This window comes from Podarcis erhardii (genome assembly GCF_964252035.2).
Source record: "Podarcis erhardii genome assembly, chromosome: 6".
NCBI classification, from domain to species: domain Eukaryota; kingdom Metazoa; phylum Chordata; class Lepidosauria; order Squamata; family Lacertidae; genus Podarcis; species Podarcis erhardii.
In genome coordinates, this window is record NC_138510.1 from 86,228 (window position 1) to 111,231 (window position 25,004).

The 25,004-nt window shown below is 51.2% G+C and overlaps 1 protein-coding gene and 2 long non-coding RNA genes across 3 annotated transcripts; 1 reads left to right on the plus strand and 2 right to left on the minus strand.

The window, feature by feature from the left end:
• Window positions 1-507: 507 nt before the first annotated feature.
• Window positions 508-16,690, minus strand: LOC309345194. The gene is made up of 3 exons (XR_014158080.1): window positions 16,577-16,690; window positions 14,149-14,198; window positions 508-961 (listed from the first exon to the last, which is right to left on the minus strand). It is a non-coding gene; the product is annotated as an uncharacterized lncRNA (long non-coding RNA).
• Window positions 8,698-23,208, plus strand: LOC309344858 (protein-glutamine gamma-glutamyltransferase E-like). Its single transcript, XM_081867700.1, has 13 exons — window positions 8,698-8,835; window positions 10,870-11,037; window positions 11,194-11,430; window positions 11,885-12,003; window positions 13,227-13,355; window positions 13,622-13,799; window positions 15,883-16,018; window positions 16,215-16,318; window positions 18,875-19,120; window positions 19,748-20,050; window positions 20,742-20,899; window positions 21,129-21,262; window positions 22,935-23,208. The coding sequence occupies exons 1-13, from the start codon at window positions 8,829-8,831 to the stop codon at window positions 23,080-23,082; spliced, it is 2,067 nt and encodes a 688-aa protein (XP_081723826.1). The 5' UTR covers window positions 8,698-8,828; the 3' UTR covers window positions 23,083-23,208.
• LOC309345187 lies at window positions 18,314-22,819 on the minus strand. Its single transcript, XR_014158072.1, has 2 exons — window positions 21,861-22,819; window positions 18,314-18,983 (listed from the first exon to the last, which is right to left on the minus strand). It is a non-coding gene; the product is annotated as an uncharacterized lncRNA (long non-coding RNA).
• Window positions 23,209-25,004: the final 1,796 nt, after the last annotated feature.

The window sequence follows — 25,004 nt, forward strand, 5'->3', positions numbered from 1 at the left end:
ACCATTCCCAACAGAAATGGGTATTTGGGAAAAGGTTTTTAAACATTTTTTTTTCATCTCATCATATATCATTATCGTTATATAGCATTATATATCATTTCCCGATACTTTTAAACTATTTTACATATCTACCACATGTGGACATCCTTCTTGAATTGTGGTGCCCAGAACTGGACACAGTATTCCAGATGTGGTCAGACCAAGGCAGTTTCAAGTTTTGCACTTATCATTTTTTCTACAAGACATCTGTTATGAAAATTAAAGTTAACTAGTTTGTATGTGTGTAGTTAGCCTTGCCTAGGGCGCAAAATAGCATGGCACGGGCATTGTGGCTGCTACACACGGACAACAGGAACCTGTTTTCTCAGACCCTAATTGGCAGGAGATTGCTGAAATCATTTGGGGAAGTATGCAATAAGCAACAGTTATGTGTCAATTACACCAAGACCAATTTAAACGTATTTGGCAACTGAGCAGTTAAGCACAAATGGCAATCAAGCAGGCATCTGTTGGAGCAATTTGATAGATTTAATTAACCGGAGATTTCTTTTGCCCAAAATGGTCTTTGGAATGGTTAGAGTTTGGTGCAGTCAGTGTTTGCATTTCCCAGAGTGAAGGGTGGGGATATTGTGGTGCCGCCTCTGAGAGTTTTCGAAGTTGAGGTTATTCCTCAGTTGACACGTGGGGCAGAAATCTGGGGCATTTCAGAGCCAAGACTGTTGGACGCATCACAAAGATGAGAAGCAAGTAATTTTCTGGCCAGGGGCTCCTCTGTGCCATAGGAAGCCAGCTGCAGTCTCAGGAGCGACCAGCCGTGGGGCAACTTTAGCTATGTGGGTCCAGCCAGCTCTTCAGGGAGAAGATATTGAGAAAGGGAGTCGGTCCGGCTGTCCCTGAGTTTGTCAGTGACTGGGGATGACTGCAGCAACAGCAGCAAGCCTTTTCTTGCCTTCCTGAAATTCTGGAGAAACAACATTTTCTCACATTTTATTATCCTTGATGAAGAGTTGCTTATCTCAGTTTGAGGCATTGTCCAGTCAGCCTTCAAATGCTCAAGAAAGCCTGGGGTGTTTTACTGTGATTTCAGCTGGTAAATTGGTAGATTATCCTGACTTGTGAACAACTGCACCGTATATTCTAATTGCTGTTGATCTTTAACTCTGAAAGTGTGTCCTAAAACTCTTTCCTATTTTTTTTTTTAATTTCAGCAGGGAAACTGAGGCATAAATTGAGCTACTAGATAATTCCATTAAAATTTCAACTTACAAACCCATAAAGTGTACATGAATTTGGCACATAATTTAAAACAAGCGGCACCAAGACACGGAATACAGTAATGTCCCAATGGAAACTGATTGTTCTCCAAAATTAGAAAGCGGTCCTGGACTGCTGGTGTCAGCTGGCATCTCTGACATTGTTGGAACTGGGAAACTGAAAAGGAAATTGGTTGGCCAGATGATACAATTTACATATTTATTGGTATGAAATTCTCTTCTTCTTGAGAAAGAGAACTTCCTTGACATTTGTCTTCCCTGTAAACGATAATAAACGTTGGGTTGAAAAGTCACAAATCATTAGGGTGTTGCTAAAGCAAAGGGTCTGTTTCTCCACATTACAACTTTCACGTAGACCTGATGCTCCCCTTCAACCCGTGACTGCAGAGTGAAGTGTCATATACACAGGGTTTTGCTTTGGAAACATTTACGTGGCTTGAATTGTCACGTCACATCAGTAATGTTACATTGGCCACAGGTTCTTTGCCAGAAAAGCTTTTTCCCACAGTTTCCAACAAACGTTGCCATATGTTCAGCACTTGCCCATGAAGCGTTAGCTCTTTGTCCTTTTGCCACAGATGGTTTTTTTTAATTGTTCAAGTACTTTTAGAGAAAATATTTCTCCAAATTACAGGTAAATTATTGAAGTTGCAAAACTGGTCACATCCTTTAAAAACACAATTTCAAAAAAGTGTTTAAATTACCCGTGGAATACCATCGTAGACACACCCCAGCCTCACTCGGCTGACACCGGTCTCAGGGCCAACCTTGCACTGAGCCTGAGGTCTGCTGGATCTTTTGCCACCGGGGCCAAGTGCTCAGCTCCAATGCTAGAAGCTTCAGCAAGAGGAGCACATGGCTGATTTTTTTAAGCACCTCAAAGATTTTGTCTACCTGAAAGTTCTTCTCAGAGCAGAGATTTCTTAGTTTCCCCAGTGGGAAATGAGAACCAGTGTGGTATATTAGTTAGAGTGTCAGACTAGGAGTGTCAGACTGGGAGACCAGGGTTTGAATCCCCAGTTGGCCATTAAGCTTTCTGTGACCTTGGGGGCTTCTCAGCCTAAACAACCTCATGGGGTTGCAGGGATTAAATGAGAAGGAGGAGAACCAGTACATTTATCACCTTAAGCTTCTTGGAGAAACGAGGTGGGAGAGCAAGACAATGAATAAATGGATGCTGGTCTAGATGAGCCATTGGCCCTATCCATCAGGTTTGTCTTATGTACTTATCCAAGCTTCCATCCGCTGTGATCTCAAGGCAGGAGGGTTTGGTGTGAGATGTTGTCTTCAAAATCATTTCAGAATCAGGTCGGAGCGAAACAATACAAATTGAAAGCTTTCGCAGATGACTTAGTTTTGACTCTGCAGGAGCCAGAATCTAGTACGAAAAGAGTATTACAACTGATACAGGATTTTGGTCGGGTGGCAGGATTTAAATTAAATAAACAGAAAACTAAAGTGTTGGGAAAAAATTTGACAGATATAGAGTCGGAACGGTTTCAGAGAGAAACAGAACTAACTATGGTTAAAAAAGTAAAATACCTAGGGGTAAACATAACAGCAAAAAACCTGAGTCTATTTAAGGATAATTATGAAAAATGTTGGTCTGAAATTAAGAGAGACTTGGATAGTTGGACAAAATTGAAGCTTTCTTTGTTAGGCCGAATTGCTGCTATCAAGATGAATGTATTGCCAAAAATGTTGTTTTTGTTTCAAACATTACAGATTGTGGACAAAACGGAGTGCTTCCGGAAGTGGCAGAAAGATATATCTAGATTTGTCTGGCAGGGCAAAAAGCCCAGAATTAAGTTTAAGATATTAACAGATGCGAAAGAAAGAGGGGGCTTTGCCCTGCCAGACTTAAAGTTGTACTATGAAGCCGCAGCTTTTTGCTGGCTAAAAGACTGGCTACTTCTCGAAGACACTGACGTGTTGGACTTGGAAGGTTTTAACAATGCTTTTGGTTGGCATGCATACTTATGGTATGATAAAGTTAAGATCAATAAGGCCTTTAAGAACCATATTGTCAGGAAAGCAGTGTTTAATGTCTGGACAAAATACAAAGACTTACTGGAAAATAAAACTCCAAGGTGGCTTTCACCTCTGGAGGCTAAGGCCCTAAAAAGACCCAATATGGAGGCCAAATGGCCAAAATATTGGGAAATATTAGAAAAAGATGGAGACAATTGGAAATTGCAGAGTTTAGAGAAAATGAAGGATAAGGTGCGAGACTGGTTACATTATGCTCAGATTAAAGAAGTTTTTAAAAATGATAAAAAGTTAGGGTTCCAGGTGGAGAAATCGAAGTTAGAAACTGAATTGTTAGAACCAAAGACTAAGGTATTATCTAGAATGTATAACTTGCTGTTAAAATGGAATACACAAGACGAAATGGTTAAATCGGCTATGATAAAATGGGCACAGGACATTGGGCATAACATCATGTTTGAGGACTGGGAAAGGTTGTGGACCACTGGGCTGAACTTCACCGCATGTAATGCTCTGAAGGAAAATGTAATGAAAATGATATATAGATGGTACATGACCCCAGTTAAACTTGCCAAAATATACCATTCGTCTGATAATAAATGTTGGAAATGTAAAGAAAACGAAGGAACATTCTTTCACCTCTGGTGGACATGCCCTAAGGTGAAGGTATTCTGGGAAATGATATATAATGAGCTGAAAAAGGTATTTAAGTATACCTTCACTAAGAAACCAGAGGCCTTCCTTCTGGGTATTGTCGGCCAGAAGGTGTTAAAGAAGGACCGAACATTCTTTATGTATGCAACAACGGCAGCAAGGATACTCATCGCAAAAAAATGGAAAACTCAAGATCTACCCACACTGGAAGAGTGGCAGATGCAACTGATGGACTATATGCAACTGGCCGAGATGACTGGCAGAATCCGTGACCTGGGAGAAGAGAAGATGGAGGAAGACTGGGAGAAATTCAAGAAGTATCTAAAAAAACATTGTAATTTGGTTGAATGTTAAGAAGGATGCTAGATTATAAAAAATTGGCCACCACTAAATTAGATTTGAAATTTGATGATAAGTGAGACTAAAGAAAATATAAAACTTTTTGGAAGAAGTGCTAGATTATATTTGAATGTGCGGACATGAGATTGTAAACAAGTTGATAATTTGTTTGGAAAAAACTTTTAACGATGTAAATGGGAGCGGGAGACGCGAGGGAGTCCAAAGAAGTCATGAAATTATGTCTGTGATAGAAGTAAGATTGTTTATTATTTGTGCATTTATATTTAAAAACTTTAATAAATATTTATTAAAAAAAAAAAAATCATTTCAGAATCCACACGTGTTATGTCCTCTGGACTAGACCTTCCTGATGGCAGGCAGCTCAAAAGAGGATGAAATGATCTAGAGTGGAGCAAGACCAGCAGAGGCTCTCAGGTACCCCGCATGTGGCCAGCAGCTGGGCTGAAAAAGAGGAAGGGTCAGCCAGAGGCCTGACTGTGGCTCAGCCGAGAAAGAGAGAGAGAGAGAGATCCGTCCCTCACAAACAGCCACCTTCCGTGAGCAAGCAGAGCTGAAATTTCACCATCACCAGAAATGCTGTTTGTGTGCCCTGCTGCTGCCACTGAGAAAAACTTCCTTCTTCCCCCACCCGCCCTGGCAGCACCCCGGAAAGTCCAGTGGAGTACCTGGGTGCAGCAGGAGCTGCCTCTCCCACCTGCAGGAGCCCCCTAGCTCTGTAGATGGAGAAACTCGATTCAGTTTCCACTGAAAGGGGAAGCAAACCTTGCAAGAATTCAAACACAGCTATCCTTTAAAATTCACCCCCCCCCCAAATTTTGGAATGCAGTTCTCCAGCCAAGTAATGTATACTAAAATGCACATACGGTAATCAAGTGTACATAAAAGTGCATGCATTGGTGAAAACAACATACAAAAATCCATTATTTGGGGGGGGGCACTTTGCAAAGAAGTGTCTTATCAGGCAAAATCACCTACAAACATGGGAATATTGGGAGAAAACACACTGAGGGTAAGAACTGTTGGACAGTGGAGCAGACTCTCTTGGAAGGTGCTGGGCTCCATCATTGGGGGGTTTTAAGCAGAGACTCAATCACCAACTATCAGGGAGGCTTTAGTTGTGATTCCTGCATTGCAGGGATTTTGTCATGGGCCAGGAATCAGCTTCACCTGTTGAGCAGCAGCCTGAAGGAGCAAAAGGCAGAGTGATGCCACCTGCCACTGATCAGCCTTCTTGCTCCTGATGAGAACCAGCTGGCTCCAGCTTTCTTCAGCAGGGTTTCCAGCTTCAGTCAGTTGCTGGAAACAATATTTGTCGTTCCTGGCCAGACCTTGCTGCTTCTTGCCTCTTGTGACCCCGGACTGTCGTGACTACATGAACTGAGATACTTCTGACCTTAGGACTGGACTGAACCTTGCATATAGACTCTGCCTTCAGACAAGTACCCCCTGAGGGTCGGCTGGCCTCTCCTGCCACTGAGCTCTGCCATGGTTGAGCAGCACGGGACTATGACAGGGTTGGACTAGATGACCCTTGGGACCCCACCCCACTCTATAATTCTGAGAGTCCCTGCTGCTGCTGCTATGACTACTATTAGAACCACTCCAGTCTACTCTCCCTTTAGAGCCAGCGAAGCCCGTGGGCCATCAGAGCTGGGGGCAGCAAGGTTGTGGCTAAGGTGAGTTTTGAACAGGGGGTGGCCAGTCCTGGCCCACACCTTTAACCCGTGGCCAGATCCTTACAAGGAACAGGATTTCTTTGGGTCAGCTGTTTTGCAATTCAAACGGCAACCACTTGATGGTTAAAGATTTCCTCACATTGGTTAACGCACACACAGCCCACCCAATCTGCTCCTGGCCTTATGAGCATCATCCTGGGGGTGCGTGGGCCAGTCAGCCTGTCCACCCCAGCAGGGGCTGAGCAGGAGCGGGGTTGGCACATCCCTTCCCCAGCAGGATTGCCCCAGCAGCTCTTCCTCCCTTGCTCTTGCTCACTTAGGGCCAGGTTGCACCAGCATTTCCTCCCCATCCGACTTTCATAACTCTGTCACGCGAGTCACCCTGAAGTGGGGCAATATCTCTGGCCAAAGGGGCAGGAAGGCTCCCAAACTCCCGAGCCCCTTCATTTGGGAGGGAGGTGCCAGGAGGGGGTTTCTGCTGCCCCTCCACAAGGCACAAGACCAAGAGTAGCTTGGAAACAAGGAGTTGAGCCCAGGTGGAGGTGGAGGGCCAGAGCAAGCCCAGCCCAGGACTAAGGCCAGTGTCAGGGCAGGCAAGAGTATGGGGGGGGGCTCCATCAACAGGTGGGAACAACTGTACCTTCTCCTGGAGCACTGCCGGGGAGGAGGGTGGCCAGGATCTGAGCAAACTCACTACCTGCAATAAGGTCTAGGAGAATCTCTGTTGGGGGACAGAGCACTGAGAGGGTGGCAAAGTCAATCTTTCTCCTCTTACCCCACCCCCAAGCTTGCCAACCTCACTGCCAGTAGCCACAGGCTAGCACATGCCCCCCCACCCCACCCCAGGTGCTCCTTATCCGAGGGCAGTGGAAGGTCTGAAGATGTAGGGATTCTGTGGCAGGAATGAGCCTGTCCAGTTAACCTGATGGCAACTGGAGGGTGTGTGTGTGTGTGTGACGCTGTCCCTTGCTTGAGCCCCTCCTTGCCCCTCCCTCCAGGTAAGCAGGTGAGCCACAGTCCTGGGGAGGAGTGATCTTTTCCACACTTTTATCCCTGGCAGTCACTGGTGAACATGCAGAACTAGATGTAACAAGATTCCCTGGACAGGAAAACCATCAGCTCAGGGTGTGGCCCTTCATAATAATCTGCTTGCTGTTGGCCTCTGTTGCCACTCAGTGCTGAGGCAGCCTGAATGGAGCAACATAAAGGAGATTCTGGCTGGATCAGTCACTGTGAGGTGAGCCGGGAAATGCCAGCATTGCTTCCTCTGCCATGGCCTGGAGGACGGTGGAGCCAACAGCAGAGCCCACCTTTGCTTCTGAGCTCTGTCCTGAGAGAAGGCAGCTCCTGGGCCCCTTGCTCCAGACCCTGCCATGTGCCTCCCCAAGTGAGGCTTTCTCCATGGGCTGCAGTTCCTTGTACAGATGCCCAGTCCACAAATTGGTCAGAGGACTTGCTGTCTTGAGATGTTTGTGGGGCAAAGGGATGGCACCGCTGCATCAGAAGGAGAGGAAGAGCAGGGAAGGCTGGCCTGCCATGTGCTCCCGAGTGGCACCAAGGCTCTGCCTTGACTCCCTGTAGAAAGAGAGCTACTTTCCAGTTTCAGTGGGAAGGCCCATTAGCAGGAAGAGGGTTCCCTCTGCTTTTCCTGTGAGTGAAACTGCAACCCTGGAAGAATTGATAGATGTATCAGCTCGTGACTCAGGGGAGTCACATCCGCCTCATGAGTAGAAATGCATGTGGGTAGTTTTTCCTTGCCACACAATCTTTCATGGAGGGTTTTGACATAAGGAAGCTCTTCTTAGTCACTGCCATGACGGTCACTGGGGCAAATGGCCGGATCCTGGAAGCCAGCAGGCCCCATCACAGCTCCCCTGCCTGCTTGGTCCCAGCACTGGCTGAGAGAGCAAGGGACAAATGCTCGGGAAGAGCCGGCTCTGGAGGTTCCAGCCAGGCTGTTTCATGTGTGGCAGCAAAAATAAGTTGGTGTGTGAATATGCATCAGTTGTTTAAGAAGCCTATTAACATAAGAAGCTTTGAGCCTCTCCTGCATGTCGGTTGCCCAAGAATACTGGAGAGAAGGTGGGAGGTAAAGGGACCCTTTCTGAGGTGCTTTGGAGGGTCTCCTTCCTTGAGTGCTTTGTTGCCACAGGCCTGTCATCAGTCCTGTGCTGGGATGGGCGTATAGGAGGGAGGAGGTGGTGCGTTCCTGCTTTTGTCAGAAATGGCCTTGACTTCTCTGGTAACAAGTTCAGGGAAGAGTTGACCTGCACACAGGCAGCTGCAGCCATCTGCCACCTCCCACCCAGCAGAACTGCAGCTGGCAAAGTGTCTGACATGCAGGGAGTGCGGGATGCAGCAAGGAATGAGCGTTAAGGAAGGAGTGCAGCTTAATGAGGTTGCACCACCGAGCTGCTCCCCAGTGGGAAATGCTGGCTTCATGGCTGCACGAGTTAAGAGATGCCCTAGTTGTAGAGAGGCCCGTGTACCTGCCCCAGAGGGCTGGCCACTTGAGGGCTTTGTGCCGAGGCCTTCCTAGAAAGACTAGGGGAAAGGTTACTGGTGGCTGATTCAGGCCCCTTTCTTCTGACCTGGAAATGACTCCCTGCTGCATGCACCCTTTCTGTCATCAGCCTTCCTGGAGTGAAGAGCCACCCAGAGTCACTCCTGCCTGCCCCTCCCATGGCAGGCGCACTCTGTCAGGGAAGGTTGCAGCAGCACTGTTGGTGTGGCTTGTGAGCCTCGCCCACCTTTGGACAAAAAGGAGGAGTCTCCAGTGTGCTGCATATAAGGTGCTTCCAAGCCCCTTAGGAGACTCATCCTATCCCTGGGAGCTTCTCTAGAGGACCCAAAGAGCAGCAGAGCAAGAGAGAGCATGGCTGGTGAGTACAAGCTGCCCTGGGCAAGGCCCCAGTATGGGCTGCCTGCAGGGCTGGGCAGGTGCGAATAAGGAAGGCTTGGCCAGCATTTCATGGACCTGTTGGGCATGCCAGCCAATCAAGGCTTTGCCTTTGCCTTTGCCCTTGCCCTTGCCCTCTCCTCTACCCCTCCACAGCACCAGCTAATAGAATACAAGCCAGCTGGGTTCTCCTGCCTCTACCTCTGAAGGGGGAGCCTTTGCATCTCTCTGGTGGGCTGGCTTCCTCTAGCCATGCACCCCACCTTGCTCGGACGGACCCAGCACACCTGCCCCCCTGCCCAGAGGGGCTAGGCACAGCCCTGCCCATTTCCCCCAGCCCTGTTGCTGCTGGGAGCACAGCCTGGAGGGGCTGGTGAGGGTGGTCTGCTTTCTAGAGTGGATAAAGACCTGTAGGGTTCATCCTGGGCCGGCAGCAAAGCAGAGCCAGCTCATCAAGGACATGGATGGGAAAGGGGACCACCCTGGGCAGGGCAGGGCTGGCGCAGAAAGGCTGATTGCCTGACGGGGGTAAAGTTAACCTTTATCCTGACCCCAAGGAATATGCATATACCACTATATCACAAAAAGAACCCGTGCTTACAACATCTATATGCAGTTAAAAGCACATGAAAATCTAAACACAGGAATCCTCCACTAACTACAGTATTATGGTGTCTGTTCCAACCTTTGGAACTCCCTCTCTAGTGATCGCTCGGTCCGTAGAGTATGAGGCTCTTACTCTCAGGGTCATGGGTTCAGCCCCACCTCGGGCAACAGATTCCTGCAATGCAGAGGGTAGACTAGATGACCCTGGGGTGCCTTCTACGGTTCTATGAGCCTTTGAAAGGTGGTGTCTTAATTGTCTGCATGAGCTGGGCAGCGCGGAAAAGTTTTCAGCAGGCGTCCATTGGACTTCCAGTGACAGCGCGTTCCGCAAGGAGCCTCCGCCAGCTCGGGGGACCAGCGAGGCTCCGGCAGTTCCGTTATGGGGCGCCCGCCGCCAAACAGCAGCTTCCCAAAGGCAAATCTTTAGTCCCCGGGTGCCTCCTGGGCTGGGACCTGGGGCTGCCCTCTCCCCACCAGGACACGCTCCGCGCGCTGTCCGCCCGGTTTGAAGAGCCGTAATTACAGCGAGAGGCGGGGGCAGGGCAAGCCGGCGCTTGCGGAAGGCGGCTGGGCTCTGGGCTTCGGGGCTCAGCTCCCTCGGTCCGCAGCCCAGCCCAAGCGCTCCGCACCCCGGGCCAAGGAGCGGCGGGGCCTGGAGTCTTCCTAGGGCGATGCAGGACGCACGAGGGACCGTTGCACAGAGAGAGAGCGCGCGCGCGCAGGCTTGGCCGCATCCAGAATGTGGCCGGGCTGCCATGGCGAGAGTCTGGGCGAGTGCCCCCCTCCCCTCCTTCCCTGATGAACTGCTCACCCGCCCGGTCCCGTCCCAGGCGCTAAGAGAGGTCGGTCCGGAGCTGCCCAGCAAGTGCTGAGCCCCCAGATTCGTGAGTGGTTTTTGCTTAGTCACAATCCATCCCTTGACTAAATACGTTGGCACCGGGGACGGCGGTTTCTGTTCTGTATACGCAACCCAACACGCGTGAATCCGCAGAAAGCGACTGAGCTCAGCTGGCGCCAGGCCGGGACAGGCGGGCTGGTGCCCTTGCGCTGCCCTGCTCCGCAGCGGCTGCTCTTGCCGAAGTGCCGCAGCGCCACGTGGAGGGTCTGCCCTGCCCACAACTCCGCAGCTGCCACAGATCTCCTCCTCCTCCTCCTCTCGCACGGGAGATCTACAGTATTTGCATTGGTGTCAAATGCGATGAAGTCGAGCATCAAGAGCTGCGTTTCTCCAGCCGGTCTGAGGGAAAGGGGCGCTAGGAAAGGCGGTCCCTTGGCTCTTGGTCTTCAGGGAAAGGAGCGCCCTGGGACTGAAGGGTGCCTTCTGGGTCGCTGCGAGGGCATGACCTGCTTCGGAAAGGCCCCGGCGACCCTCTCTGCCTCAACCTTCGTGGTCTTGTCCCCGTTTCTGCAGCTGTGCCGAAGATTGACTGGAAGCGGAAAGCCAATGGCAGCGCGCACCACACCGAGCAGTACCCCGGCACCGAGCTGGTGGTGCGACGGGCACAACTTTTCTATATCTCTCTGGCCTTCGGCGGAGCAGCGCCAGCTCCAGGCAGCCTCACGTTCACCGTCGAAACAGGTAAGCCGCCACCGAACTGCAGAGTCCAGCTGGGTGACTCCTTGGCTCTCCATGTCGAGGGGGCCACTTGGCGTAAAGGCCCCCACCCGGAGGGCGGGCTGCCCAAGATGTGACCTCCCCTATGCCCAAAGCTCACCGCCTTCCTCCTGCTGCCAGGATCGACCTCTGCCCTGCACGAGAAGACCCGCGTGGCTTTTGGCATCTCCAGCGCCGCACCCAGCGGCGGCTCCTGGGGCGCCGTCCAGGACTCTCCGGCGGCGTCGGGCTCCCTGAACATCGCCATTTCCAGCCCTGCGAGTGCCGCCATCGGGCGCTACCGGCTGGGGATCAAAACGACCGCCGGCGCCTCCCACCTCGGCACCTTCGTGCTGCTCTTTAACCCCTGGGCGACAGGTATTTAGTTATTTATTAAATTTGTATGCCGCCCTTCATCCGTAGATCTCAAGGTGGTTCACAACATAAAAATATAAGAAACACGAAATACTTAATAAAAACAAGAGCGAAAACAAACCCAAAACACAGGGCCCCCCAGCGACTCATGCCCCCGACCCCACCGCACCGTCCCCTCCCCGACGACTGCCCCCTCGGCCCCCGGCCTTTTCTTGTGGGGACCCGAGACTCCTCCCCCTTCTCCTCCTGGCTAGGTGCTTCCAGCTGCACGAAGCGGCCTCCGGGTGGCTCGGGAGTGGCGCCGGGGGGCTTTCTGCCCCCAAGGCGCACAGGGACAGGACGGGCCACCTGCAGCTACAGGGAGAAGGGCTGGGGGCGTCCCAAGGAGGTACTGGGGATTCCTAGTTCTTCCCCACCCAAATGGCCCCTCAGCACCGGCCGGTTCTTTCGCTTGCAGGAGACGACGTCTTCATGGGCAACGACGCGGAGCGCAAGGAATACGTCCTCTCCGAGTTCGGCGTCGTCTTCGTGGGCAGCGCGAACCGCATCTCCAGCTTCGGGTGGAACTTTGGCCAGGTAGGGGGAAGCCTTTGGGCGGGGGCTGGAGACCGGGGTGGGGAGGGGTTAGGAGAGACGCTACCGGCCCCGTCCAGAAATGCCCAGAGCAACTGGAGCTCAGCTACGCGCACACGCGCGCGCCCTCCAAATCCCGTTTCCCCCCAAAAGAAGAGAGAGAAAATGGGTCCTGGGTGTGAAACCAAAGGACCTTTCCACCTCCTCCTCAATTCCAGGTGTGGATGGCAATGCCTCGTGTCTCCTCACTTCCTAGGCTGGCTGGACGGTCCCTGGGGGTCTTCGGGTTGCCATATTTGGAAGAGCAAAAAACAGGACACATTTGACGACTTCTGCTTTTAGCTATGGATCACCATGATAGGGCTGCTATACGTCTCGGTTTTCCCCCAGACACGTCCCTGAATCGGACTGTCAAAACGGTGTCTGGGAGGATTTTTCCCAAATACTCCGGAAGTATGGCAACTTTGGGCACTTTTTGAGGAAAACTATGTAAAAATCCCCCCAAAGACCCAAAACTTAGTTTTTTGGGGGGAGATGATGGCTCTACCCATGAAAAAGAGGACGTGTCTTGGAAAAAGAGGACACATGGCAATCCCGGGAAGTGGGGGGGGGGGAGAGGGAGAAGGAGGAGCCCCTGGCCTGGGTCGTCTTAACAAGCTGAACATTCTCTGGGACAGTCTGGGTTACTCCCAAGCCTCTGCCCAAGGGAGGGAGAGGGGCAGGAAACCTTCGGAGCCACTGTGGGGCCCCTCTCGCCCACCCAGGCCCTGTGAGAGATTAGCAGCCAAACACATATTTATATAAATTATTTATTTTATTAAGTTTGTATATTAGCCTTCTTCTAAAGATCACAGTTCACAACAGAAAAATACAGAAAAATACAAAATGAAAACACAAAATAAGTAAGAAAATCAAAAGCAAAACAAGCCAGTAATTCCCCCAAGACATGAGAAGGCGCTAAATCCACAGAACTGTATTGATGAGAGGCCGACTCAGACCATAGAAATGCAATTGGTAGAGAGGGCTCTGTGTGATATCATTTCCCCTCCTCTCCTGCAGAGGAAGGAACAAATAGTACCTCCTGGTCCTCTCTCTCTTCCTTCAACCAGTTCATCGTTGGAGTCGCTCAAAACGCAGGGGGAGCTCCAGGTTATTATGTGTGTAGCACTGGGTGATGCTGCCACAGAATGAAGAACCATTTCATTTGTCTTCCTCTCTGTGTTCAGTTTCAAGACGGCATTTTGGACATCTGCCTTGACATCCTAGACCGGAGCTTGAGCTACCGCAAGGACCCAACTGCTGACGTGCGCAGACGAAATGACCCCAAATACGTTGGGCGGGTGCTCAGCGCCATGGTAAGGAAAGCCCAGCATGACCCACCCCATGGATAGGAGCGAGTGTCCCCGAGAGGAGCCACGAGGGGGCTCTCACCTGCCTGCCTACAATTTTATGATTCTATTAACTTTGCAAAAGGATGTGGAGGTGGGATCATGGGTAGAAAGGGGAAGGCAGGCAGGCAGCCCACTACTCCCTTCCTGCTGCTCCCTGGTCCAATCCAGCCTGTGCAAAAAAGGGGGAGCAGCTCATTGGCCTCTCTCGACTCCCCCCTCCCCCGCTGCAGGTCAACAGCAATGATGACAGAGGAGTCCTGCAAGGAAACTGGAGTGGGAATTACAGTGGTGGGGAGAGTCCAAGCAGCTGGAATGGAAGCGTGGACATCTTGAGAAAATGGAAGGACTCGGGATTTAGACCTGTCCTGTATGGGCAGTGCTGGGTCTTTGCTGGAGTGCTGACTACAGGTAGGTCTGCCTGAAACACTGGCATGTACCACCAAAGCCGCTGGGGTGAGGAATTAGCTCAAGCACCAGCTGTGGGTTTTCATGGCAGGCTCTGCTGCCTCTGGTCAGCAGCCAAACCACAGGTGGCAGACATGCAGCAAGCATTTAGTCTGGACAAAACGGATGGCTGAGTGCAAAGGGTGCCAATGCCTTTTGCTGCAAGCAGCTTCTCTGCTGCTGCCCCCACCACCCCCAGAACATTCGGAGTCTCCAGGGAACCATTGCTGGATGGATTTTGTGGGAAGGATAGGATATATGATTTCCCCCTTCTCCCTCTTAATAAAAGAATCACATGTAGAATAGTACTTACATAAAGTCTTGCACTTGATTCCAGCAGTTACAAACAGGCAAATTCTGCTTCTAGATTACAATACATAGTTGAGGTCAAAAATGGGATCTCCACTGGAGCAGAGACCAGACAGACATCCATCTGCCTCAGAAGCATGGCGGAAAAGATAATGAGAGGGAGATTGCTGATGCTCCTATTTTGACCAGTAGAGCTACCGATCCAGAACCCCCAGGTCAGGTGGGGTGGCAATGGGTAGGGCTGGGCGAACCAGAGCTGCTTGTAGCTGCCACCAGTGCTGGGCCCAGTGGCAGCCTGGGCCTGACTCTGCAAGGCACAGGGTCCAATCCACCCAGCACTGGATCAGGTAGATCAGGGTCTTCAGATGTTGCTGAGGGGCACAAGGCCTGTTGGCAGCATCTGCTCAGCTTTGCAAGGCGCAAGGTGAAACCCACTCCAGTGCCTAGCTGAACGGGGTCGTTTGGTGCAGCTGACTCACATCTAGCAAAGAACTATCTACTCAGAAGAAAGCTGCACTGAGTTCAGTGGGCCTTACTCTCAGGTAAGGGGGGCGCTATAGTGTTTTATATAGGCAGCCAGGGCTCCTCCGGATGACAATATCTTTTTGCACCCGGTCAGTGAGGACCACTTGCTTTTTAAATTTCTCCCATACATGCAGAACTCCCTGTGTGCCTTTTGGACTGTATCTGTAGGTATCCCCCTCTGTGTCAAATAACTGAGGTCAAACAAGTGTTTGCTTTTTATAAGGAGGTTCTGGACTCTCCTTCCTTGGAGGTTTCCAAGCAGAGGTTGGATGGCCATCTGTCAGGGATGCTTGAGCTGAGATTCCGGCATGGCAGGGGGTTGCACTAGAAAGATGATCCTTCCAGCTCCATGATTCTATGCTTTTCTGCTTCAACATTTCCTTATGTTCCTATCATTTGATGTAATTGTGGCAAGTGAAATGTCCAGCCCAGGGGTCACAATCACACACAGGCCTAGGAGCGGGACAGAAGGATGTCCTGCACCAGTAAATCCGGAAGGAAGGAGAAGGAGCCATAGCTGGATCCAGAGAGCCCTTTGCTCCACGGCTCCCCTTCCTCCTCATGGCTCAGAGCACCCTGCACTTGTGCTTCTGGTCTGAGCTTTGATTCAGACTTGTGGCCCTTTCTGCCTGGGATCCTGGGCTGGGTGTGTTTGTGTTGTGACTGGGGAGAAAAGCGTCACCCTCTCTGGATCTGCAAACTCCCCTGGTGGGGCTCCTTCCGGGCTGGTGGTCTCGGTAGTCTGATACTCCCCTGTGCCTCTGCTCCTGAGCCCCTGACAGATACGCTCTGCTGGGTCCCCCTGGCATTTTCAGATGTGTGAGGAGGCAGAAAAAGTGCTGGCCCTAACAAAGAGGGCAATGGGGCATGAGGCAGCCGTCTAGCTAGTGATGAAGTTTCAACTTTGCACCTGCCTCTCGCACCCAACACCTTAGACCAGTCCTCGTCACAGGAGACTCCTGAGTGGGAATGGCAGCCACTGCTCTACTTCCTTCCAGTGACCACTCCCCTTTCCATGCTTGCTCTTGTGCCAGCCCACAGGGGAAGGGGGTTGGTCAATGGCAACGTCTCCCAAGGAGTGCTCACAGGCCACAGAGCCAAGAGCACCTGCCTGAGAAGTTGATGTTTCAACCAAGAGTATTCTGCAGCCATTGCCTCTGCCCCTGAGGAACAGCCTCACAAAGTTCGTATTCTCTCTCTCATTCCCTCTCAGTCCTCCGATGCCTGGGAATTGCAGCACGCATGATCTCCAATTTCAATTCTGCCCACGACACTGACAGAAGCCTGACTGTGGACGAGTACTATGACAGCTCTGGGAACCCCCTGAACATTGCCTCCGACAGTGTCTGGTAACTCAGCCTGACTCTTCCCCCACCTCACCAGCATCAGTCGCATTTCTGCACAGAGATGCAGGGCAGGGTGAAAGGGGTCTCTTGGTCCTTTCCTTGCCTCCCTTGGCAGGAGGAAGTTGCCGTGGTGGAAGCCACAATCTGCCCTCATCTCACTGCAAACCTTCACATCAGACTTGTTTATTCTCTGGCCCAGGAACTTCCATGTCTGGAATGAAGGTTGGTTTGTCCGGCCGGACCTTGGCTCCCAGTTCAATGGGTGGCAAATTCTGGATGCAACTCCCCAGGAGAGGAGCACAGGTGAGGACTGGGGGGGGGGTGATTTGTGCTTTGCCTTCTTGCCACACTGTTCCCCATGGCAGAAATGCCCAGGTTTGGCGAGGGGCTAAGTGGCGGGCAGCAGAATCAAAGAATTGTAGTGTTGGAAGCGACCCAAAGGCTCTGTGTTGTTCGAGTTCAGTTCACTATTTGGGACCAATTCTGATCTGCTAAATCTCCAGCTCTGTCCCCTTCCCCTTGACTATAATGGGAAATCTAAAATCAGCAATAATTCCCCACCTGCATTTTTGCAGAGGTGGATGACATTTGCAGGCAAAGGATCTCCTCCAGAGTGGGATCCAAAGCCTGCCAAGCTTCACGTAGATTCGTCCAGGGGAGTTTCATCCAAGGGACCTGTGGGAATGTTCAGGGTGGCAGGAGAGGATATATTTTTTATTAATATTCTTCCTAACATGTGCTAGCAAGTTCCTTATGTAGCAGAGTTACGTTCCCCTTCTCATGCACAGCAGAAACTGGTTGCAGGCTCGTTAGAACCTCTTCCTATTATGCAATTCATTCTGTATGTTCCTGGTAAGATCCCCTTCTAAATCCCTCTTAAAAGAATAAAGACACCACCATCCTCTTCATAGTCAACAAAAAGTAAGTTTACTCTCTTTCGGGCAGCGCACAGTATCAGTCCTGAAGGCTTAAAGACTTAAAGTTACAAATAGCAACATGTGGATTTACCCCATATCCCTGTGCTGCTGTTGGCTGAAAGCCAACAGAGCAGTCCTAGCTGGAAGCAGACAAAAGGAGAAGGAAAAAAAGGGAGGGAGTGCTGCATGACTCGTCCTTTTGTTACCTGGACAGGTAAGGTCATGCCCACCTCTGGTCACATGGAAGAGGAAGGATGCTCCAGGCCAGGAGGAACAGGAAGTTTCAGCTGGCTGGACCAAACATTCCCTTGCATGTCCACTCTAGCAAAACAAGGAATGTTGTACACCCCACAAGACCTTTAAGGGTTATTTTTCTCATGGGAGCAAAAGAAGGTTGCTTGTTGATTTTGTGGCAGAATTGGAATGAGAGGAGGATGTCTCTGTGAAGGGCAGTGGTCCCTCCTCAGGGGCTGCCGTTGGCATTTGGGGCAGGTGGGTAGAAGCGCCCTTGCCTCTCCCAGTCTTATGTGGGCAACTGGGAACCTGAGACTGGGAGCCGCCCTTGGCTAAGAAACCTGCCAAAGTTCAGACAAAGAGGTCCAGGGGCTCTCGTTTTAGGGAAGCTTACCTTTGTTGTCTAAAAAGGGGGGGGGGAGTCACAATTTTTCTTCCCCCAGTGTTTCTGGAAGAGTCAGTGCTATAGGAACAGTGATTCTCAAGGTTTCGCACCAGCTATTCTCTTTTTAAATATAATTTTGTATCATTCACTATTAAATGTTGATAGTTTTGTTTTACATGTACCGATTTTAGGGAGCCTGGCAAGGGGGTGAACAAAACCTTTTGCTGCAATGTCATCCTGGTGGGGGATTTGTGGGAGCAGTCAATGACAGAAGGAAAATGAATGAAAAATGGAATTAATTTTTAAAGAAATTTAAGCAGGGGGACCTTTTGCCCATCATATTATGAAACCTGCTGGAGTGCCGTGTATAATAATATGTATTTTTTGAAAGGAAAGATTTTGTGAGGGGCAGAACACCAAGGTTGATTGTAGGGACCAACCAGCAGCAACATTTGGAATTTGCATCAGCTGCCATTCTGCTATGGGGCCAAGTTCAAGGCCTTGGTACTTACCTATATGGTCCCTATACAGCTTGGGACCAGGTTCCTTGCAAGAGAGACCATCTTATCCCTTTGCTGCCCACAGGGCCGGATTTAGATTTGATGAGGCCCTACGTTACAGAAGGGAATGGGGCCCTTTATATGTCCAGCTGTCCTTTGTCAACAACAAATTGTCCATTCACATCAAAATAATTTTGAATTACCAATATACATAAAATTGATTAATTTTAATAGGTCCATACACAACACAAAACACTGTTGCTGTATGTAGGTTTTATTTTATTTGTTTTTTATCTTATATTTTGGAAATGTACATCCAGGTTGTTTTTTTCCTTTAAATTTTTTTTCGGGGGCCCAAGCTATGTAAATCTGGCACTGGCTGCCCAGTAGGTGGCTGCAGCTGGCAGGAGGTTCCTCCTGCAAGTTAAAAAAAATCTCCCCTGCCTCTCTCTCTGCCCCTTCTCTCACTCCCAAACTCACAATGCCTACGACAACAATGGCTCTCACCAAAAGCAACTGACCTGTAAAGAAGAGGGCTTTGAGTGTGGCTGCCCTTCTTCTGTGCAGCAGCATCCCTGTGGAGATATGACAGGCAGCTGTGATCTGCACTTTCTGGAAGCAGCTGAAGACATTTTTGTTCTGACGGGCTTTCCCAGCTGATTTAGTGGGTCTTTGCTATGAAAGTTTATTTTGTATGCTTTTCATTTTGTTTTAAGTGTATCAGCTAGCTGGGGTTTTGTTTGCCCCCTCCCAAACGGTTTTCTTGCATGTGGCCTTGAGGTGCAGAATGCCCACTGGTTCGCCTTCCCTTTCCTTCCTGCAGGCATCTTCCAGTGCGGTCCAGCTTCGCTGACGGCCATCAAGGAAGGAGACGTCAACCTGAACTATGACTGCCCCTTCGTCTATGCGGAGGTCAATGCCGACCGCGTCACCTGGACGTATGACACGAACACGGGAAAGAAAACAAAGGTCTACTCTGAGACCAAGACGATTGGCCAGAACACAAGCACCAAGGCCGTGGGCAGCTATGCCCGCCAGGATGTCACCAACAATTATAAATACCCAGAAGGTAAGGCATGCAAATTGAGACAGAAACTGGAAATGTTGAGGGATCTGGATTATTGCCAAGGAAATGAGCACTTACCCAAGTTGTGAGGACAAGACTGGCCCATCAGGAGAGCAAAGCAGAGGGAGGCTCACATGGGTGTAGCCAGTATTTTTGTTAGGGGCAGAACCTCAGTTAAATATTTTTATGGATTTACTTGATGGGAGGAGCTGCTCCCCTGCTCCCCCTTGGCTACACCCATGGAGGCTTAGGTGTTTCTCAGAGCATTTCCCAGAAGCTACTTTGGGCGCCCTGTCAGCTGATTGGCCAGGGCAGGGAGGGTGGAACATGGGTGGCATTGCCCACCAATGAGTGGGAGGGAGGGCAGGCAAAAAATTTCAGTCCATGCCCCACACCCAAGCCAGGCCTGAGCAAAGAGCCCTATGGCCTGCCTGCCAGCCCTCAGGACCCCAGCCCTCCTGTGCCACCAGGCCTTGCCCTGCTAGGATGGCTGCGAGGCTGAGGCCCCAAGAGCCCCTGGCCTGGGGAAGGAGAGGGAAGGTGCCCTTCATGCAACTGCTGGTCCCTATGGCTCCTGCACTGGGGCCTAACAGCCCTGCTGGGCTTTGCCACCTGCTGTTTCTCTTCCAGGCTCAGAGAAGGAAAGAGCCGTCTTCAAAAAGGCCAGCGAGAAGCTGAACCTGAACACGTTCAATGCCATATCTGCCAAGGGTCCGGACGCTGTGAACCCAAACCTCTCAGGGACTCTGAAGTCCAAGAGCCCTGAACCAAAGGTTGGTCAGGATGTTGACTTGGTCTTCACCCTGAAGAATCTTGCCTCCGAGGCCAGGAGCCTGACGGCAAAGATGACCGCCTGGTCCATCGTCTACAATGGGAAGCCCATCCATGAAGTCTGGAAGGACTCTCTCGCAGTGACTCTGGGCCCGCAAGAAGGTAAGCCTTTTGTGGGCTCCCCACAGCAAGGGGGCAGCCTCCAATGCCCCCTCTTCCTCCTCCTTTGCCCACAAGCCACAGTCGGGCCTTCTGGAGAAGCCCCACTCAGGTGGGGGGGGTGGCAGAGGCACCTCTCATAGGTCTCCCTCTTGGCTTGCTGGGGTGGGGGATGGCGAGTTCCAGCGACCTCCTCAGATCTTGGGGTGCAAGGAACACCCACTGCTGGTGTGTGCTGACCTCTGTGCTTGGCCTGCCCCTTTTCCCACCTGCTCTACCCCAAGAGATGGGGGGCTCCTCTTTTTGCACCCATGGGCAATGTTGGGGGGCAAGGGACACGGAAGAGGGGGATCATTGCTCCCCATATCTGCCCCCAGCTAGCCAAGTTCCTGCCTTGGCAGCCCCTGACTGTTCTCCACCAAGGGCTATGGGACTCACCTTCCCATGAAGAAAGGGCAACGCTTTGGGGTTCTTCCTGGCACCCGAGGGGGATTTTGAGCACCGCAAGAGGTTCCTCTGCACCGGCCGCTGAGCCACAAGGTGTTGCAACTATGATGCAGTGCATGTGCATGAGGTAGGGTGCCAAATTAGGTCTTCCTGGGTGCTGCTGAACTATGGAAGACCAAAGTCTGCCCCTGCCGGCTTGCTTGACCCACATCTCATGGAAGGCCCTTTGGTTACTTGTCACTTTCAGAGAAAAAGTTTCCTCTCAAGATCTCATACGCTGAGTACCAGCAACACCTGACGCCAGACAACATGATTCGAGCCACAGCCTTGTGCCAGCTCTCAGAGGGAACCGAAGCCGTGGTGGAAGGAGACATCACGCTGAGCAACCCCTCTGTCACCTTGAAAGTAAGCCTTCCTCAGCTGCCTCTGTGCCCAGGAGACGCTTCTGAGTGCCTCTCTGCCTTGATGCCCACACAATTGCCTCTCAAGTTTCTCTCTCTGCTTGCTGGGCGGTGCATGGACCTCCCAGGCATGCTTTTGGAGGCCTGTGCCCTCCTGGCTGTGGCCCCTGGCCTGCCCCCTGGGAGGCCGGGGGCGTGGCCATCCTACTCAATGGGGGCTTTTCTCTGGGCAGGTGCTGGGACAGGCGAAAGTGGACCAGCCGCTGAAGGTGGAGGTGGTCTTCACCAACCCTCTCAATGAAGAAGTGAAGGACTGTGTGCTGCAGGCAGAGGGCAGTGACTTGCTGGCAGAGAAGCTCAAGCTGGAGTAAGTGCCTGGGACATCCAGACAGGCGGGGTGCCCAGTCCCCTCCCCAGGACTGGGGGTGGCTGCTGGGGTGCTCGCTTGGGGTGCTCCCACCTCCCAGTTCCTCAGCTGCACTTCCAGAGCAGGCAAAGTCGGGGCTCCAGTCTCCCGGGGGGGGGTCTGGAAAGGGGTGCCCAGAAGGGACTCCTGTGTCTCCCTGGCCATGTGGGGCTTCCTTTGCTCACTACCCAAAAGAGTCACAGCCCACTTTTCTATCACCTTCCAAGGCAACTTTTCTACATGTACCAGGAATTGTCAGTGACAGAGGCTGGGGCCCCTTTTGCCTCAGAGGTGTCTTTTAATAGTTGAGAAATTGCTTCAGGGAATCGCGATTGTGTGTGTGTGTGTGTGTGTGTGTGTGTGTGAGAGAGAGAGAGAGAGAGAGAGAGAGAGAGAGAGAGAGCGCTGTGCACAGGCAGCCTCTGCTGCAGACATGGGTTTCAGCCACCCTTTAGAAATCTTTGCCCCCAGCACCCCACTGCTCAAACTGCTCATTTGTACCCCCCCCCCGGCTTGCCAACCACCCCAGGCAGTGCTTAGCACTGGTGCTGTCACTCACCCCACCTGGTGGCAGCTGTGTGGGGCTGGGCCTGGGTGTCCCCACTGCCTTTCAACACTCCAGCCAGGAACTGGCAAAGGCAGAGCTGGGCTGCTGTTTCTTTGGCACATCCAAAGTCAGGAGGAGGCTGGGCAGCCAATGGGGACAAACTACTCTGAGGAAGAAAAGTGATCTTAGAAGAAAGACTTCAAGGAGGACCCTTCTAGAGAGGAATTGGGACACTGGGTCCCTGCTTCCTAATGAGCAAACTTTGATGGGATGTGGAAGTATTTTGTGGGGAGAGGGACCCATGCTCCAAACTGAAGGTCCCACAAGCCACTTGTGTGCTCAGCTGGGCCCAGGCTGGTTCCCCACCTGGCTGGCGTGGATGTGGGAGCTCATGGCTACCTTCAGCCTGAGCTGCTTAACTGGGGAACATTTAGTTTGACCCTCAAATCAGAAGAAGGATAAATCCCCCCCCCATACGCTTCCTGCCATCTGCTGCCGCTGCCACAAGGTGATGGGGCGAGGGAGGGGCTGTCCAGAGCTGCTCTTCCTAGGGTGGACTGAGAGGGAGGTGAGGGGTAATGGGAGTTTGCTCAGCACCCACTGCCCGCCCCCCAAGTGGGTCCATCATGCTCAGCCTAGGGCTGCCATCCATCGTTTCTCCAGGCTCAGAGTCCCCCCACTGGCTGCACCTCAGGCTGTGCCTTCTGGTCCACCTGAATGATCATGGCATATCGAACCTGGACCCTGTTAGCCCCAACCCCCCTGCTCTGGTCCCTTTGGCAGCTGCCCTCCCAGCCGTGGGTCCTTCTGCAGGGGAAGCACCTGCTTCTGCCACTGCTCCCCCCCCAACTCAGAGTTATTGTGCTTGATCTAATTAGTAGTGAAAAGCAAATGAAGCAGCAGCCTGGCCTGTGCATGGGAACCCAGCAGCGAGAGGGAGACCCCGCCTGGTGGGCCGGGCCTGGGAGAGCCTCTGGAGCTAGCCCTGGAGTCCTGAAGGGCAGAGGAGGGCCAGGCAGACCCATGCCAGGCCCACAGCTCCTCCTGAGCATCAGCTGACTGGCTCCTTTTGCTCCTTGTTTGCAGCGCGCCACCCCTGCAGGCCAAGCAGAGCACACGCCTCGAGTTCGAGGTCAAGCCCAGCAAGAGTGGGACGAAGCAGCTGCTGGTTAATTTCTCCTGTGACAAATTTCAAGACATCAAAGCCTTTGAGCCCATTAATGTCTCTGCCTGAGCATGACTAGCCATGTGGCAGCCTGCCAGGAGAATGGAGCCAAGCGGTGGAATGGGGAGCCTGAGCACAGCGGGGCCTCAGCCCCATTGTTTTCATGTGCATTTTAATACAAGTTTTCTTCTTATATCTCCACTGTGTGACGTCCTCTTCTTCTGGCTGGTGCGTGCCTTTGAGAACCCCCCAAAACCCGACACATTAGCTGTGAGACCTTAACCCCTTTGGTCTCTCCCAACTCTGTGGCTCTCTGATTCTATGACATTTTGACTCTTGGGACACCACGGCCTGCCAACCCAGCAGACAGAAACAGGAGATGAAAAGCAGCCCCCATGCAATCAACAGGACTCGAGGGGGGGGGGATTCCAGCCTCTATGCAGGAAGGGGGCGCTGGAACCTGGCAAGGAAAGTCCCCTGTGGGGCAGTGAAGCCCTGCCAGGGACTGTCATGGTTGGAGCAGTAGCAGCCATTCCTTCACCAACCATCCATCTCCTTCATGTGTGTGTAATCCTTGGACCCCCAATAACAGCCCAGAGCAGAGGACACCGGGGGGGGGGAAGAATCCCATCCTTTGCTGCAACATTAAAAGCACAGGGATTAGGCTATGAAACCTTGTTTTGAGCAAGTCCAGCTATCAGCTCAACTGACTCTCCCTTTCTTACCCTGATTAACAAAGTCAACAACCTGGGAAGTAAGTTTAAAATATAATTTACTTATTATTATGCATTGGTTCACAGCAATGGCAGGAGTAAAAATTATGCAGGCAAAATACCTCTGAGATTTTATGGCCTTCAAGCTCCTGCCTTAAACCAATCGCCCAGCACACTTCCAGCAAAGTTGTAAACATGCAGCTTTTGCAAGCGGATTTGCCCTGATGGATAAACAGCTCAAGACGCAAGAGCAGTCCAAGCAATAAGCTCTTTATTGCCCGTATTAAGCGTAATTGTTGAAATATATACAGAAAGTCCATTTATGGCTGCTGGTCCCAACAATGGAACATCTCACTTAGCATACTATGGCGCACAGCAGTAGTCTAAGGAGAAACTCCAGGTATAGGGCGGTATATAAACTCAATAAATAATAAAATAATAAAAAGCACAGTTTTTCAAGGCTATTTTTCCAGATGCTGCAAGCTGAGAATGATCTCATTCTTATATTGCAGCAGTGTAACCATTCTGGTTTTTCTGGCCAGCATCTGAAAGTTGCATCACATACAGAACAGAAACTCACTCGGTTGTCTGTAAAACAAATGATCAATCCCCCAACAATATTTACCTTTACAGTACAGTTAAACCTCAGTTGTTGAACGTAATCCATTCTGGAAGACAGTTTGACTTCCGAAACGTTCAACAACCAAGGATCAAAGGGTGGCCAGCAAAGTCAATGGAGATAAAGGAAGAAAACTCCACAGAAGCTGTTCGGCTTCCAAAAATTGTTCAAATACCGGAGCAATTATTTCTGGGTTTTCAGTGTTCGGGAGCCAAAATGATCCAAAACGGAGACGTTTGGGAGCCGAGGTTTGACTGTATACCAGTTTCTGGCATCTGCCTGCAGTGGAGCAGGCAAAGGGAATGTTTGCCCTCTTGGCTGGCCAAAGGGAGAGAGAGGAGCAGGAAGTACCAGGAGGTGCCCAGGGAGTACCCAGGAGAGGAGGGCAAATGACATCACACAGAGTCCTCTCTACCAATTGCATTTGGATGGTCCTGATCCTTAGCTGTCAGCTGTAGTCTTAGCCCCTTCTCCTGCTAGCTAGCAAGAACCTGCACTTTTTAGGTTGGACTGCCAACTTAACCCTAACCCTCAGATTCAGGTAGGTAGTCATGTTGGTCTGACGCAGTCAAAATAAATAAAAACATTGTCCAGTAGCACCTTAGTGACCAACTAAGTTTGTGCATGCACTCAAAAGCTTCTACCCAGAACAAACTTAG

What these genes read in the sequence shown, in the direction of transcription:
- LOC309344858 (XM_081867700.1), top strand. An exon ending in CTTTAACCCCTGGGCGACAG is followed by an intron (nt 11,431 to 11,884) that starts GTATTTAGTTAT and finishes TTTCGCTTGCAG; the next exon opens with GAGACGACGTCTTCATGGGC. An exon ending in TGCTGGAGTGCTGACTACAG is followed by an intron (nt 13,800 to 15,882) that starts GTAGGTCTGCCT and finishes ATTCCCTCTCAG; the next exon opens with TCCTCCGATGCCTGGGAATT.